Genomic DNA, 15,855 nt, shown 5'->3' with positions numbered 1-15,855 from the left:
ATATCACAATAATGAGACTATTTCGAACAATGTATTCTAGAAAACAATATACTAACTGAAGCGAATGCCTGTATATATTAAGATAGCCTTAAACCTTTTTCTCTAATGCCTTAACTGTTTAATAATTAAAACTTTTAAAAACACAGGACCACTGTCGGCATGCTGGACTGAGAGGGCAACACTGATGTAGTTAGCGCAAGTATTGATGCTGCCAGTGTTTGGTGCTGTGTGTTCAGCTCTGTTTATGCTACAAAAGCGCAACACAGGGCTCTAGCTAGCTGGTCCTGCTGCCTCCTGCAACTCCAAAGGATAAAACAGGATTTGATTAAATGCAAAAAAAAACAAAAAAAAAAACACCATAATTTTCAAATTTGATTTACACATAAATCCTTTTATGAGAAAAGAACACTGATCTTGCTTACTGCAATCTATTATATATGTAATTTGTAAACTTATAATTAGATGAAAAGTCACCGACTTTTTCAGTGTTACATTTTAAAACTGAACTCTCTGTTTCGAAATGTAGGAGCCACAGCCGCAGCCCGGAAGGAGGTGATACGGAACAAGATCCGAGCCATCGGCAAGATGGCCAGGGTGTTCTCGGTCCTCAGGTGGGTCACTGTCCCTCTGCTTCTGTTCTGAATTTTATTGGGTGTCGTCTAATAAATATTTTAATATTTTAATCTGGTAATTTAAATGTTTTACTGGAAAATATTTGCCTTTCTTCACTTACCATGTTTTCTTTTAAGTTGAAAATTAAAGGAGGAAAATTAAATGCAGCGAGGATGTCGTCGGTTCCTCGCTCTTTCAGTTAAGTTGCAGTCTACCAAACTGTCTGTAAGGAAGGCGTCTGGTCACATTTTATTCCTCTATTGGCTGCAAGACTTTAAAGCGTCTATTTCACAACAGGTTGAGCATCTTAGCAAACAGGAAAAGCTGTCGTAATCCTTTCTGGTTTTCATTCTGGCTCTGTGATAAAAGATGAATTTGTCAGATGCATTTCACTAGATTTCCAGGAAATGAACATCAGCCATAAAGCTGTTCGAGTGACTCTCTATTATTTTAATAATTGAGAGAAAAAAAGGTACTTAATGTTTCAATCTCCATCTAGCAGTATAATTTTTAAGTAGATCGTGAATCGTTCTATTACTGTTAAGCATGGATTTTGAAAACAAATATTTTCTTAAAGGAAATGCACTGTACTTCAGTTATGTATTTCTAGATAATATAAACTAGATATGTATTTTCTTAAAGGAAATTCACTATACTTCAATTCAGTTATGTATTTCTAGATGATATAACTATATTTCTCTTTAGAGGATGACTTTAAATTATGGTATGTTTATATGTGAGGAGTATGCAGTCAGTTCAGCTACCCACATTAACGAGGGAAAGTGGGAATACCTTGGGCAGAGTTACATCTACAATGGTGTAATTGAATAATCTAATTTTTGCCAAGTTCTGCCTCAGCTCTTTCTCATAGAGTAACCACGCTGGCTCTTTTGATTTCTCCTCTTGCTATTCCTGTCCTACTCCTGGTACAGTCACCGAAGAGTAGCTAAATGGCTGGATGCAGAAAGCAGGGAGCCATGAGAAGGATGAAAGGCATCGCCATCCTTCCTCAAAGGCAGCACATGAAAGTCAGGGTGGCTCTGTGGTGGCGCCATCACGACAAGCTGGAAACAGAGCAGCGTCGCCCCCCACAGCGAACGAATGAGGCTGCCTTCACTGTATTGCTCCGCATTTCTGACTCCACTCGCGGGACTTACTCATTCATGCCATAAATAAGGATAATAAAACTTAAAGCATCGATTATGTACCATGAAGAAAAAAAAAGGCAATATAGGGGAGTAGCAAGTGGGAGATAAGGCACGCACTTTGGTGTGTGATCAACAAAGAACTGAGCAATGTTAGTGGCCTCTGCGAAGAAATGGCGGAAGAGAGGTCAAGGCGAAGGGAATGGCGGGTGCAAAGATCCCCAAGTAGGAACAAACCCAGCAGTTTCGAGAACCAGGAAGGAGGCCTGTGTGGCCATAAAATGTCCTATGGGAGCAAAGGACTATATGAAGATCAGAAGTCCAATAGGTGTCCTGAGTAAAAACTTGCTTATTTATTGTGCGTTAGATTCACCAACAAATTCTCTCATTTCTTTTTCTATCTCAAGTCTCTCTCGGGGGACGTAAAAACAGCTCTAGCATTTCCATGGACTATTCCATGAGAAATGGATTATTCGAACCCAGTGACGATCAGTGACTTAAGATTGCACGTACTGGTAGAAAATAAAAACAAAGTATGTATTGTTTTCCTATAATGAAAGCATCTGTAGTATATTCACAGGATAGAGAGGGAGCGTAGCCAGAGAAGAGCAAGTTACGCTTAGTAATGATTGAGCATTAAATAGGTACCATAAATGGGTACCGTATCTGGCAATCCAGATACGAAACCGGAATGCGAGGTGTGTAGATAGTGAACTACTATAAGACAAGGAAGCGTGTGCTGAGCACGTGAGCAGGTGCCCTGCCGTGGCCTGGACAGGAAGGAGGCCTGTCTTTCCTGGCTGGCTGAGCGTGGCAAGGTTGGCACTGGAGGAATACCCGGCGTGGGCCGGGTCCAGTGGGTGGGGAGTCGTGGCGAGGGCATCCTGGAGGCGGAGATCATCAGAATTACAGCGCCACGGTCCTAAGAGCAGTATCAGTGGCCTTTTATGGGGCACTTGCTAAGTGCCACTGGTCACGCCCCGTGTCTCATACACTGGGCAGTAATCTGCACGGGAGACTTGGAGGTCAGGGTGACTTCACTTTGCTCTGACCCAGAGAGGCTGAGTCGTGCGTCCAGACTCGCTCACTCAGGAGCAGCAGTGATGAGAGTCCTACTTGGAAGTGAGCAGCGTGGCCTGGCTTGAATTCTCAATCACACCAGAGGCCTAGTGGTGGCTCTAAGCATGTCAAAGGGCTGGATAGTAAAAGACATGAAGGTGAGTGAGGAATCTAGCAAGAAATGAGGCTGAAAACGCATTTAAGTTAAGATCTGTTGAGTGCCTTGAAAACCATGGTAAAGCATTTACAATTTTGTGCCAGGCAGTGAGGGGCCAGGGAATGATTTTCGTGGGATGAGAGGCGTGCTCTAAACCCACGTTTCACTGCGTGCGATGACGGGAATGCGAAGACTGGCTGGCAAGGTGACTTACTGGTAACAGAAAAAGCATTTAGGGAGCTATTGAGGTAATTCAAGCAAAAGGTCAGACCAGGCTATGGGAGGAGAAATGCAAAGGAAGGGACAAATAATAAGGAATTTGGGAAAGTGGAATGTATTAAATCAACACGAATGGTAGCACACATTCGTCAGGCATAGTGGCCCAACGTGCTTCTTACATTTTGGAAATTTGCAACATCCTAAGGGAACCAGAAAACTGCCTTGCAGGTGAGGTGCAGGCATGTTGCCTGGGATTTGCCGATCAGATAAACACACGTGAGCGTTCTGTTTCCAAGTGAGCATCAGGAGGAAGCAGCCGGCAGGGAAGGCAATTGCTCTGCCAGGTGTGGGATGCGGGGGGCCAGCCATGGAAGAGCGTCCACCGTGGCATTAGTGTGAGCTTCGGCGCCAGCTCGGAACGTCAGTGGCAGCTTTCGTGGGGCTGACCCCACAGTGTGGAAGGGCTCAGGTACTCTGCCTGGCTGTAGAGCATTCAAGTTCAGCTCTCGGAATCTGTGAGCTCTCTAATATCCTTTAATGCATCTCTTTCCTGTTAAAACCAGCCAGAATAGATGTCTGTTGTTTGCTGCAAGAACAGAACTCTTACCTATAAGTCAAGGAGGTATAAGAGAAAGGAAATATTCTAAGACTATTCAATCACAGGTACTAGTGATTGATAGCATGCTGTCTGTTATCTAAGAAAGAGGACGTAGGAAGGTGGGTCTTTTTAAAATAGTTTATGGGCTTACAGTAGCCACGTAGGAAACCCATCTTTTGGACTACATCTCCTCCCAGCACACAGGAGAGTGTGGGTTGGGGTCTAGTTTTTTAAGGCCCCGTAGAACCTGCTAAAGATTTAGCCCTTCACCCACACGGAGAAGAGCAGCCATTAGAGCCATCGAGTAGTGACAGGATCAGGCATAGGTATTAAAACACTGTGCCCTTCCACACCGTGGGGCCAGCTGTGTCCAAAAGAGATGGGGTAGTAGGTAGAGAAGTGGTTAGATAGTCAAAATATTTTGAGGGTAGATCCCTCAAGATTGGCTGATGCAATGGATGTGGAATCAGAGAGGATAATAGGAGTTACAGGGTGATCCTTTACTCTTAACTAAAAAAATGGAATTGCCAATTTTTGAGTTGAAGACAGATTGTGGAAGCAGCAGGTTTGAGAAGGAGTTCAGGAATTCTGTCTGGAAGATGTTAGACACCTTTGTGAAAAATGTGGAGTAGGAAGTTGTACATACTAAACATTATATATATGTACTGTAAAGATTTATTTCTGGCTACGTAGGATTGCAGTGTCTGCTATGTGGAAACATACGAGGTTGCTATTATTTGATGGTTATGTAATCATTAAGATTTATTAATCGAAATGATTAGTAGTATCAAGTAATTAATAAATATAATTGACATGATGTACTTAAAACCGTTCGTAAAACAGTCGTCATACTGTGTAATAAAATAATTTTTTAGCAGCAAATCAGTGGGGAAAGCGGCTGAAAAAGAAAAGCTGAGAAATTTTACCAGGGCTTTATTGGTTAATTGCCATTACTTTGCATGTTTTTCATGTAACGTCAAAATTCCTAAATTCCTTAGTTTCTAAAAATCCCCCGAATGTAATTCCTGGTTTCCTAACCCATACGTCAGATTTTTTTTTTAATCTGTGGTATGCTCTCTGGTTTTCTCTCTCAAACTCAATCAGTTCCACTTGTCCTTGCTGAGCATTGGCTGACAAAAACTTCCATGAGCACCCTCTATGGCTCACTTTTAACATGTTTATTGGTGTCGCGGAGGATGCGTGACAAATACTTTGTGCTATAATGCCCGATTACAAGATCAGAATTGTCTCTGTCTTCAATACTCGGAAGAGACTGAACCTCCACAATTGGATGGTGTAAACTGTATCGAAGCGGTCATTTATTTAGGTGATATTACCTCTATATCAATGTATTAAAATATGGTATGTTTAAAAAAAAAAAGAGCTAGAGAACCAAGGTAGGACTCTGGGTTCTTCGGTGTGTCTTTTCCTGCAAGACACTGCTTTTTCACAAGAGCAAATGAAAGCTAATGCCCCCTCTCGTTGCGCCTTGCAGAGAAGAGAGTGAGAGCGTGCTGACGCTGAAAGGCTTGACCCCGACTGGCATGCTCCCCAGCGGAGTGCTTTCTGGAGGGAAGCAAACCCTGCAAAGCGGTAAGCAGGCGGATGGGTACGGCTGCGTGCCTGGGCATCTCAGCCGGCTGTGTCCTTAGAGCCCTGGTTTATTCATTCATTCAAGCTCCGTCTTGGTGTTCAGTTCTTGTCGGCTGGGAGAAGAGCTGAGACCCCAATCAGTTCAGTCAGTCACAATCCAACATGATACCTCCTTCATGCCCTGGAACGTGGTCTTCACCGCACCCCTTCCCTGTCCCCTCATTCACATGGCAATCCACAGACGCAGGCCTCGCCCTCAGACAGCTGTCTAGGTTGCCTACACGCACAGGAGGTTTGACTACGTTGAGCCAATCAGTTGACAGAAGCAATTTTTTAATTAAATTTTTCATAGATGTTCTGGTTATCTATTTGGTTGATAAACACATGCACACAAACTGATATATACCTGTAAGTCTAGATTTTAGTGTAGAAGAAGAGTATGAAAAAAGGTGATTTTCTCATCCACTTGAATAGAAATTGGGAGCCACGTGAGCCTTTTCTCTGACTTACCAATCCAAAACATAAGAGACCAGGCAGAACCACACCTTATTTTTGAAAAAAGAATGATAACATTGCCCTTAAAATAGAGATTTTGTGTTAAAATGTGCAGCTTTCTAGACCTGTGCTGTCCAACAGAACTTTTTGTGATGATGGAAATTTCTGTATCTGTACAGAAGAAGCCACGTATGACTTTTGAGAATTTGAAATATAACTAGTACAACCAAGAAATTATTTTTTTTTATTTTGTCTAATTTTTATTAAATTTGATTTAAATACCCCCATGTGGCTAGTGGCTACCGTGTTAGACAGTACAGTTCTGTACACCCTTTTACTTTTGTTAGTTTTGTTTTGTTATCGATTTTAACTAATATTTTCGTTAATTAGAGTATAATTTTTCACAATACCTTATGGAAATTTTGCTATTCGATTAGACTTTATCAGAAAAAAATTAAAACAAAAATATGCGTAACATTTTCAAAACAATCTCAGCCTCTTGCTTATTTTCCTATGTCTTTCCCTGAATCTTTTGTATTTTCTTTTCTATGCCTCCCCTTGAACCTAGAAGATTCAATTGTTTTTATGGTTATGTTGTTTAGACACACCTCATCTACATGAAGAGCAATAATCAGCTTCATGAATATGGTCTTGCTGAATGATCACATGCTAGCAGCATCACAGTAATTTTCTTTATTTTCAGATGAATTTATTCCAAAACCATTATCTTTTCAGTTTTTACAAAGAAACAAAAATTTTTGAATGAGGGTAAGAAAATACATAGTATTGAAGCAAATTCCCCTTTAAATTTGTAGCTAGAAATTATTTTACCAACTTTACAGAAACACAGAAGTTTTCTCACCGAAGTAAATATGCTCACTACAACATTAGTATAAATGGATTGTTTACATGCACGAAGTGTACCCTCCCCCTCATCGACTGAGTTCTGCAGTTTCTGATAAGCACATTCGAAGGCACGGCAAGAGTATTGTCAGAAACTGTGGACCACATTGGCTTTAGAAAGATACATTTAATAGTGGGCAGCACATGTTTCTAGCGTGTCCGTGCTGGTGCGGTTCCAGATTTTTTGCTTGAGTTGCTTGAGTTCTTTCAATTCTGTTTCATTTCCAGATTTTTATTTGTATTTATCTTAGGTTACTGAAGTTTTTTTTTTTCCTTTCATTTTAAATCCATTGGTTCGTGTTATTCTGTGTTGAGCTCACACACACATAAAAGACTTATGGGTTGGAATCTCATTCGTCCTGAGAATTTGAATACTTAGTATATTATTTTAAACCACATACCTTAATTACAACTTCAGAATTCATTCAGAGCCCTTCCATTTGCCTAAAAGGGGAAACTACTTAAAGCTTTGCTACTTAGCTCTTCTCCGTGGTGGTAACCATTCTCCATTTTTATCATAAAGAATCCAGAATGTACTATAAGTAAGTTATAATGCACACTGGGCAGTTGCCGTAGTTTTAAAACCTTGAATTATAAGAAAAGTACAAATTAAAGTCAAGGGGTAGAATTTTAATATTAAAAATTTGGGAGTTACAGAGAAGTTTGACATTTTAACATTTAATTAACAACTAGCCTTAATAATATAGAAAGACTCATACATCTGTATGGTGAAAATATAGATAGACCCTAACCCTATTATGAAAATTTCTGATAAAGCAATGGGCTTTCAAAGTTCTGCCTCTGGAATAATCTCATATGTAGATGTATGAGATTTCAGTATTCGGGCTGCCTATTCTTTAAAGTGCTGATAGAATTATTGCTACTACCGGCTTGTTACCACTTGATTTGTAATGTTTTAAGAATTTCCCTTCCAAAAATGATATTCTGCTAAAAAAAAAAAAAAAGAAAACTTGCTGTAAATTGGGCTGCGTGGCAGAAGTCCAGACTGTATCATTCCCTTCCTTTTCCCTTCTGCCTCCCCCTCTTCCCACCCCTGACCTCCACATCTAAACATGCCCCAAGTTTGTCTTTAAGAGTCACGTGCATTATCAGCTTAGACTCACTGATTTTATTTTTCCTTTAAATTTGCAACCCCCTGCATTTCCGCTGCATTAGGAAACAGTGCTATTTAATATTGAATAGTGTGAGTCATTCCACTGACATTATGGCACTGCGTAGAGTTCTACCATTTTGTCTGGCATTTTTAAACTGCAAATCACCTAGCGTAGCAAAGGTTTTATAGTACTCTGTATAAGTCAAAGGCACATTTTCGATTTACAGACTCTGTTATGATTCAGTCCAAGTAAAAGAATTTTTCCTTAGTGTTTTCCTAAAGGGTTAATTGTTTTGTCATTTATTTAGTGGGCAAAAACCAGAGCAATTCATTCAGATAAGTGTGCCCAGTTCATAAATTCAACTTATTATTTGCGTGGTGTTTTTTTCTTTCTTTTTAGCATTTCTGTTCTGTCGTCTGTGCCAGAATCCAGCACTTACAGGAACATTAGTTCTCTTAGCTCCTTTGATCGTCACTGATTTGTTCTTAGAGTTAAAAAATCCTCTGCTCATTTTTCTCATTCATTTTGCACCCCCTTTCTTCTCTTCAGCTACTGTTGAGGCTATTGAGGCTGATGAAGGTAAATTGGCCAGTCCCCTTTCTGTTGTACCCGCAACAGATAAGGGCTCTGCTGGGTGTATTCATTTTTTTTTTTTTTTTTTGCTGTAGCTTGTACAGAGTGTGTGGGTGTTGAGCTAACAGTTGTGGCTCAGTATTAACCAAAATGTTCTTGCTTTAAAGGGGAAAATGTCCTTCTATGGTTTGTTTGTTCGTTTTTTTTGTTTTTTTTTTTCCCTTAAAGCTGATGTTTGACTCTTGTACACAACGAACCTAGTACAATCACAGAAAACAAAAGGATTATATCTCTCGAATGATGTGGGGTGGGCGTTATGGCAGCTGTTTCGATGAATAGCATATAAAACAATATTCCTTGAGCTGAACCATGTCCTTCCCTCAAATCACTTTCAGGCAGCAATGAAAAGGAGAGATTAAAAATAGCTTTATTAATTCTAGTCTTCAGAAGTTTGTAGCCAAAGGGGAAAAAAAAAATGTTCATTTGAATAGTGCTTTGTTGTAGTTCGAAGTTAATTTATGTCTCTAAAAAGTATTCCAGCATGAGACAGCTGTGTATGAGATCAACAGTTCTAGTACTCATCAAATTCTAACCTACTGGTATTCGTAGGACAGTTAGCACCAGCGACATACTATAAAGAGTTCAGAAGTATCTAGTGGCTCTGGAAGTGGGCCGACAACAAGAATAGTGAATATCAGGTAATTGCTCAATTGATTAATGTCTACTGAGTGCCTGCCATGTGCCAGGCACCGTGCTAGGAGCTGCAGGGAAAACCAAGACGTGTACACCTCCAACTGCGTCCTAGCACTGTTCGAGGACGGTAGAGTTGACCCTTTAGCAATTTCTTTTTCCTTGAGTGCTTTCTAAATATATGGTTATGAGACAACTACGCATCAAAATAGTTTTCGATATTCTACATACCACATCCTCCGGAAATTTCAAAAAGAATAATTTGAAGTTCCCCTTTAAAACAAAATTCTTCAGTTGTATTTTGTTCTTGCAAGATAACTTTTTGGTTTTTTCCCAAAAACGTGTGCATATGGTCCTTCGGTATGATGTAAAAAATGCCACTTTAGACTCTTGCAATTCGTACGTGATTTGGATATGGTAGGGAAACGACAGCACTGTAAGAGAAAATACAACTGCTTCCTAAATAGCAGTGAATAAACTGCTATTTATGTGGGAATTCTCTATTCCTCTTGGCAAATCCTAATCTGCAGTGTGCATTCTTGTTGACAGTTTGGCTGTTTTCTGTGGTTTCTGTGACTCTGTGTTGTGTTAAGTATACTACCAATGTAAATTGCTAATACCCATTGTCTGACCAGCAACTACAGCAGAGCACATTCTTCCCTACCAGGATGGACAAAAACGATTAGAAATGGAGCCCCATTCCAGAATATCTGTTATTCTAGCTAGATTTTTCATTTCTACGCTCCCACCCTATTGGCTTTTAAAACCTAGAGCTTCCACTTTTACCATTTAAATTAATACAATCACTTCATAAATTATAATGATGACAAACCTTTTATATTTACTAATTATAATGAAATTATATTCACAGTAGTCTAGAAAAAGAGTAGAGTGCAACTTTGTGCCATTTTTTTTTTTTTGTCCCTCGAAATAATCGAGTTAGTTTTCAGGGTGGGTGCTCATCAGACAGCTCTATTATGTTGCAATTTATTACTTAATTAGAGAAGAATTAAGAAGCTTTGCTTTGGGCCTTGGTCTTTCCCCATTTCCCCATCTTCTTCCTCTCACAGTTGACTAATCACCATTATGCTAACCTTTAAAATACAGCGGGGGGAAAAAATCTATTTCTCATTGTTTAATGAGTTTTGAAGCAACTGTGCTGTATGTATCTTTTAAGAATCTCATCCGTACTAATGAAGGCACTGCACATTTGTGTAGGAGTGGTTGGCAAAGTTTCACCTTGAAACTGCTTTCCTTTTTTTTCCCAAATAAGGTGGGGAGGATAAAGGTACCATGAAATTGTCCTAAATCGGCCATGGAGATGCAGTCCAATTCAGCATTGGTGATTGGCCCGTAAATACCTGGCTTGCACTTCACAGAGAGTAAAGCAAACTGATGTCATTGGTTCCCCATTTATGTATGTTATTTGCAGCCCACCAGTTGGTGCACCCACTGAAGAAATCATTAAGTTTTTTGCACAAATGCTTATCTCTGTAGCACACTAAGGATTACATTTAAAAAAAAAAAAAATCAAATATCACTACTCCCACTTTGAGAATTCCACATTTTAATTGAATAGGATCAAAACCAGTCCAATTCATTTTGGCTAAAATTTGTGAAAGGCATTCTGTAACCATCACTTACGTCTTCATTGATGTACTAAGGATGAGTTTTTCCTTGACGTAGGCAGTAATGGATACCAGATGAACATCAGTTTGACCTGTTCGCTGCTGAAGGGCAGACAGTGCTTTTCTACTTAGTGATCTGATCTTGATTTTTCTGAATTTCTCTTAACTTGTCACTCACTCCATGCACCTCCAAAGTTGAGGGGGGAAACAGGAGTCCACGGTTTCATTTTTTTTCATGCCACCTTTGAGTCGTTTGCCGAGAAGGTCTTTCTGGGACTCTGAGATGCATTGGGAATTGCACCGCTAATTCCTTTTCTAGCTCCTTTTAGCTTCGGCTTGAAGTCCTTTCCTAGATTTTTAGGTATAACAGACGCAGTGATTCTAGCACAGTGGAAGAGCAAAAGCAGGGCAGCCTGTCTAGGTGAGGGCGTTTCATGCGTGATCACGCTAACGACGTGGCCCATTGAAGCTGGTCCTAAGAGGCCCGTCCCTGGAAGCAGCTTTACTCTTTCCATACCCACTTTGGATTGTTTCCACACTAAGCTGTCATGAAGATCAGAGCAATGCTTACATCTTAATGACTTCAAGAGGACATTTTGATTGGCAAGAGACATTGGCTGTTTTCAGTCCCTTTGGTTACCTCCGAGTATGGTAAGGAGTCTGTCGTGTGGCGTTCAGGTCCCGTCCCTTTGTCCTCCACTGAAGGATCCCCTTTCACTGCAAAATCTCTAATGTCACCTGCTGCAACCGCTGTACTCTTCACTGTCCTTTGGCTAATCCCGTTTTTCTTTTTTAATGATTTTTCTGTTTAGCCATCAAAGGATTTTCACCGCAACACAAGATCACTAGCTTCGAGGAAGCCAAGGGCTTGGACCGAATTAACGAGAGGATGCCGCCTCGCAGAGATGCGCTGCCCTCCGACGCCAACCTGAACTCCATCAACAAGGCCCTCGCCTCGGAGACCAACGGCACGGACAGCAACGGCAGTAACAGCAGCAATATCCAGTGACCACTTCCTGTTCACTTTTTTTTTTTTTTTTTTTTTTGAGCTGCAGGGCGTGGTGGGGGTTGCTGCCTGTCAGCAGTTGGATGTTCTTGCCTCTGACGGTAGCCGATTTGCTCTGGGGGCCAGGAATTGGATTCAGTTTACACTATGGTTAAAAAAAGAGGGAGAAAGATAATAAACTATATTTTGGTGGGGGTGGTGATTAAACACCTCTTTTGGGTATGCCTTTTAAAAATGCTTATAGGGAAAAAATTTTAAAAAGAAAGCTAATGCTAGTATATACTGCAATGTTAGGGGAATGAACATGTTTTCCTACTGCATTGGGGACTTCTAGATAGGTTAATGAAAGGCCTTTTATTCTGTTACTGGACATGAAAACTTTGTCTAATTTCTTACTCTATTGTACGTTTACAGTCGCAGCACTAAAAATGGATGACATCAAACATTTTTAACAAAATGATGTACAAACTAAATAAGGACTATTTATTGATAATGTTTTGCTACTCTTGTCAGACAATGGCTATAAACTGAATTAGGCAGTCTTAAAAAAAAAAAACCAGAAAAAGAAAAAAAAAAAAAAAAAGAATGTTGCAAATTTGTTAAAATGCCAAAAAGGACAGTTTAATTTTGTACAGATTATGCTTACCTCAGGTTTCGTTAGCGTGCTTGAATGCCCTTCTTTCCATATAACACTTACCTGATTAATTTGGCAATGAATATCTTTTCTTTAAGTTTAAAAAAAAACTGGAATAATTACATCTATCTTTTTTTGCTGTTTATATTTAGGGGTTTTTGTTGATAAATCAAGTCTTGGTTGTGGCTTGCTGAATTAAATATTTATGAGTGGTGCATTTTTAAGTATAGTGAACAAGACACCATATTAAGTGATAAAGCATCTATATTCTGTAAAAAAAAAAAAATCTGCCTATGCATGTTTTTTAAGGAAAAAAAATGGCTGTATCGGCCTATACAGGACTGTAATGCGCTTAGTGGTCTGACATATACTGGAAATGTATGTATACTGGCGTACTTTATATTCTCTAAAATGCTTAATGCCTTTGAAATTTTGTAATCAAAAAAAGCTTTGAAAAAATCTAAAGGGGAGAGTATTCTTAAAAGTTTTTAACATAAGCTTGTCAGTGCACATAGATAGTTAGCATGTTTAGCAAACCTTGTGAAATTTAAATAAGTTTGTAGTTACATGTGAAACTCTAAATGCATGGTAACTGTTAATGTCATAACAATTTAGTTATTTTGTTCTGTTCTGTCATGTGCCACAAAATATGTACTTTTTTCACTTTTTTCCCTTTGTATATCAGTTACGGGTTACAACTGGTTCATTCTGAAAACAACAACAAAAGTCCATTCATATTTTTTAATAATTGTATAAGTGCCCAAGTAATTCACTACAGCCTAAAGCCTTGCCTTTGTAATTTGACTTCTGAAATGTTGGCAATCGAAGCATGCACTTGTAACAATGAAACAGAAAAAGCATTTTATATTACTACTCAATAAAATGTGCATGAACTTACAGAACTCTCATCCTTCCACCGAGCCTGCTGAAGGGATTTCTGTGCACAAACACCACGCGTCTTCCAGGTGCTGGCCCACGCCGCACGTCACAGGCTGATTGGACGGCTTCTTGCCAAGGGCCTTGTGATCTGAGGGGTGGTGCCTCCTTCCGCTGTAAGAATCTTGGTGGATTTGTGCCTCAAATCAGACAAGAGAAGTCTATTTATAGAGCAAATGCCATCTTCCGGCTCCCACATTTGTGGGAGCCAGAAAAGAAACCAGAGCATTCCTTTTTATTGAAAAAAAAAAAAAAATCAACTTGTTATCAGGTTGTTTCAGTTGTATTGGACGCCCTATCTGCTAAAGCAAAAAGAATTAGGCTACTAAGTGCATTTTCATCACAGAAGAGAGTTGCATTTGTATTAATATGAAATTTGTATACCCGCGCTTCAGCTACTATCTAATCACCCGAAGATTTAAGATACACCAAATTTCAGTTTGTTTCTAACATTGTTCATTTTTAGTGCACTTTGTTTTATGTAATAAAGTATGCCTGTTATATTAAAATAATAAGATTATGACAATTAGTGATAGAGTGTACCAAAACAAAGATGTTCTAGATATATTCTCTGACAAAGACTATCCCAAGTTTATTTTAATGAATCCAAACATTTTTTCCTGTGGATATTTTTCCATCCTAAAAAATTGACATCCAAGGAGAGTATTTAGATGCAACTTACTCGAATGATGTGAAAGAAATGGTAATTCTGGTACCAAGGTGTTTATTTTCTTTCTTATAACTGTGGAGAAAATATCCTGACAAAAAAAAAAAAATTCATTTTTTTGGATTCCTTTCTTTTACAAATTGTGCTGAGGCAACTATGGCATAGAAATAAACATTTGACATTAAAATAAGCAGTTGATGTGAGTATTGCTTGGTCTTTCTGATCAGTGGTTAGGAAAGTAATGCCGTATATTTTTGCACATTAGTTTGGTCTATCAAAAAAATCAGTAGAGAACTGATGTTATTTTTCCAGAAGGGATAACACTGCCACATCATTAGCTATGAAATGTGTCTCCTTTACTTTTGGAGAAACAACTATAGAATGTTTGAGGTGCTCATGCCAGTGAACCTTTGGCTACACAGACACAACCTCCTGTACCCCCTGCCTCCTTTGCCTACCCCCAGGGTGATTTGACTTAACACTCATGGGGTCCAAACTCGGCCAGATTTTTGTCCAGCTTTCCAAGGATTAAGAGCTAGATTTGACCCTCAGTCAGCATTTTCCTTGTCCAAAATATCCTCTACTTATATTATTCTCAAATATTTTTTGAAGAAAAGAAAAAAATCTTCATAGACTAAACTCATCTGATGAGGAAAAAAATGTGGAGGGAAGAGAAACGTGTCGCCTGTCTGCCGTGGCGCAGCTCAGGGGGGAGGCGAAGGCTGGAAGTCGCTCATGGCGTCGGCCCAGGACGGTGTGACAGGAACGCGACGGAATGACGTCCTGCAACGTTTCCTTCCTCCCACGCTCGCCAGATGCACGTGAAATGCATTTTAGTACACGTCCAATTTTCCACCCAGAAACCAGGGCTCCCGACACGGGGTCGGCACCACGAGGGCCGGTGGCAATGGCCTTACTTGCATGTCTCGCTTTGACTTGACGACTTCACGTCTCTCACCTGCTGGATCCCTCTTGTCACCCTCCAGTTAGAAGAGGGGACCTTTCAGTTTGCCCTGCGAGTTTTTCCCAAACTGGCAGCCCCTTCGGTGGAGATTTCCACAGCTGCAGATATTTCCTCTCTGCTTGACGTGTGGCCACTTCAGTCATTCCACAGACAGCCCTGCTGAGGTCCTCTCGCTGTTCTAGGTTCTTCCTTTTGCCACACACACACACACACACACACACACACACACACACACGCCTGGCAGTCTTAACAGGCGTAGCAGTGTTTATCATACCGTTAAATATCAGCATTGTCTCAGTCCACGTTTGCCTTAACACTGAGCTGGCTGCTTACTTTGCGTTTCATGGATAATTCTTTCATATGTATTTTAAGGTGACATTAACCAGAAAAGCCCCTGACTAGGCCCTTTCATGATAAATTCACTTTTCAAAAATGCACATACAGTAATAGGAGGCAGAAAGTTGTGAACGAAATGTTGTACCTATTTTTGGTGATGGAATTTTCCAGAGGCAGCGTTGACAAATTGGAATGCATGTGGGAGAATGGAGACCCAGCAGGGAGAGTCTGTTTTAAGGAAAGACTGAGAAACAACTTAAAAGTGAACAGCAGGAGCCAATGATAGCTGTCATGTTGAGTTGGTTGTTCCAAAAGACCTTCTTTAAGTGAGAAAGATGCCCAATTGGCACAAAGTGGAAGTTGCTAGAGAAGGAGGCTGCTTAGCCAGAGCGACCTGCAGGAGGCTGCGAAGGCCGTCCCTTTACAGAGTGCTAATGCCTCGGCCACAAACACTCAGTGCCACGAACACTCCTGAGCGATGCAGCGTGGAAGAAGCCGTACTCGACATCGTAGAAGAAACTCTCT

The 15,855-nt window shown here is 40.1% G+C and overlaps 1 protein-coding gene across 1 annotated transcript in view; it reads left to right on the top strand.

Moving 5' to 3' along the window:
• PPP3CA (protein phosphatase 3, catalytic subunit, alpha isozyme) overlaps positions 1 to 13,324 on the top strand; it is a 334,145-nt gene extending 320,821 nt beyond the window's left edge. Inside the window, exons 11-13 of the mRNA XM_012658351.1 lie at positions 527 to 611; positions 5,286 to 5,383; positions 11,600 to 13,324. Of these exons, the coding sequence (XP_012513805.1) occupies positions 527 to 611; positions 5,286 to 5,383; positions 11,600 to 11,796 (380 nt within the window). The 3' untranslated portion in view covers positions 11,797 to 13,324. The remainder of the gene's footprint in view (positions 1 to 526; positions 612 to 5,285; positions 5,384 to 11,599) is intronic.
• The last annotated feature ends 2,531 nt before the right edge of the window (positions 13,325 to 15,855 follow it).

Source organism: Propithecus coquereli, unplaced genomic scaffold, assembly GCF_000956105.1.
Source record: "Propithecus coquereli isolate 6110/MARCELLA unplaced genomic scaffold, Pcoq_1.0 Scaffold581, whole genome shotgun sequence".
Classification (NCBI taxonomy): Eukaryota; Metazoa; Chordata; class Mammalia; order Primates; family Indriidae; genus Propithecus; species Propithecus coquereli.
Note: the sequence above shows the minus strand (reverse complement) of the source record. Positions and strands in the feature narration are given on the sequence as shown.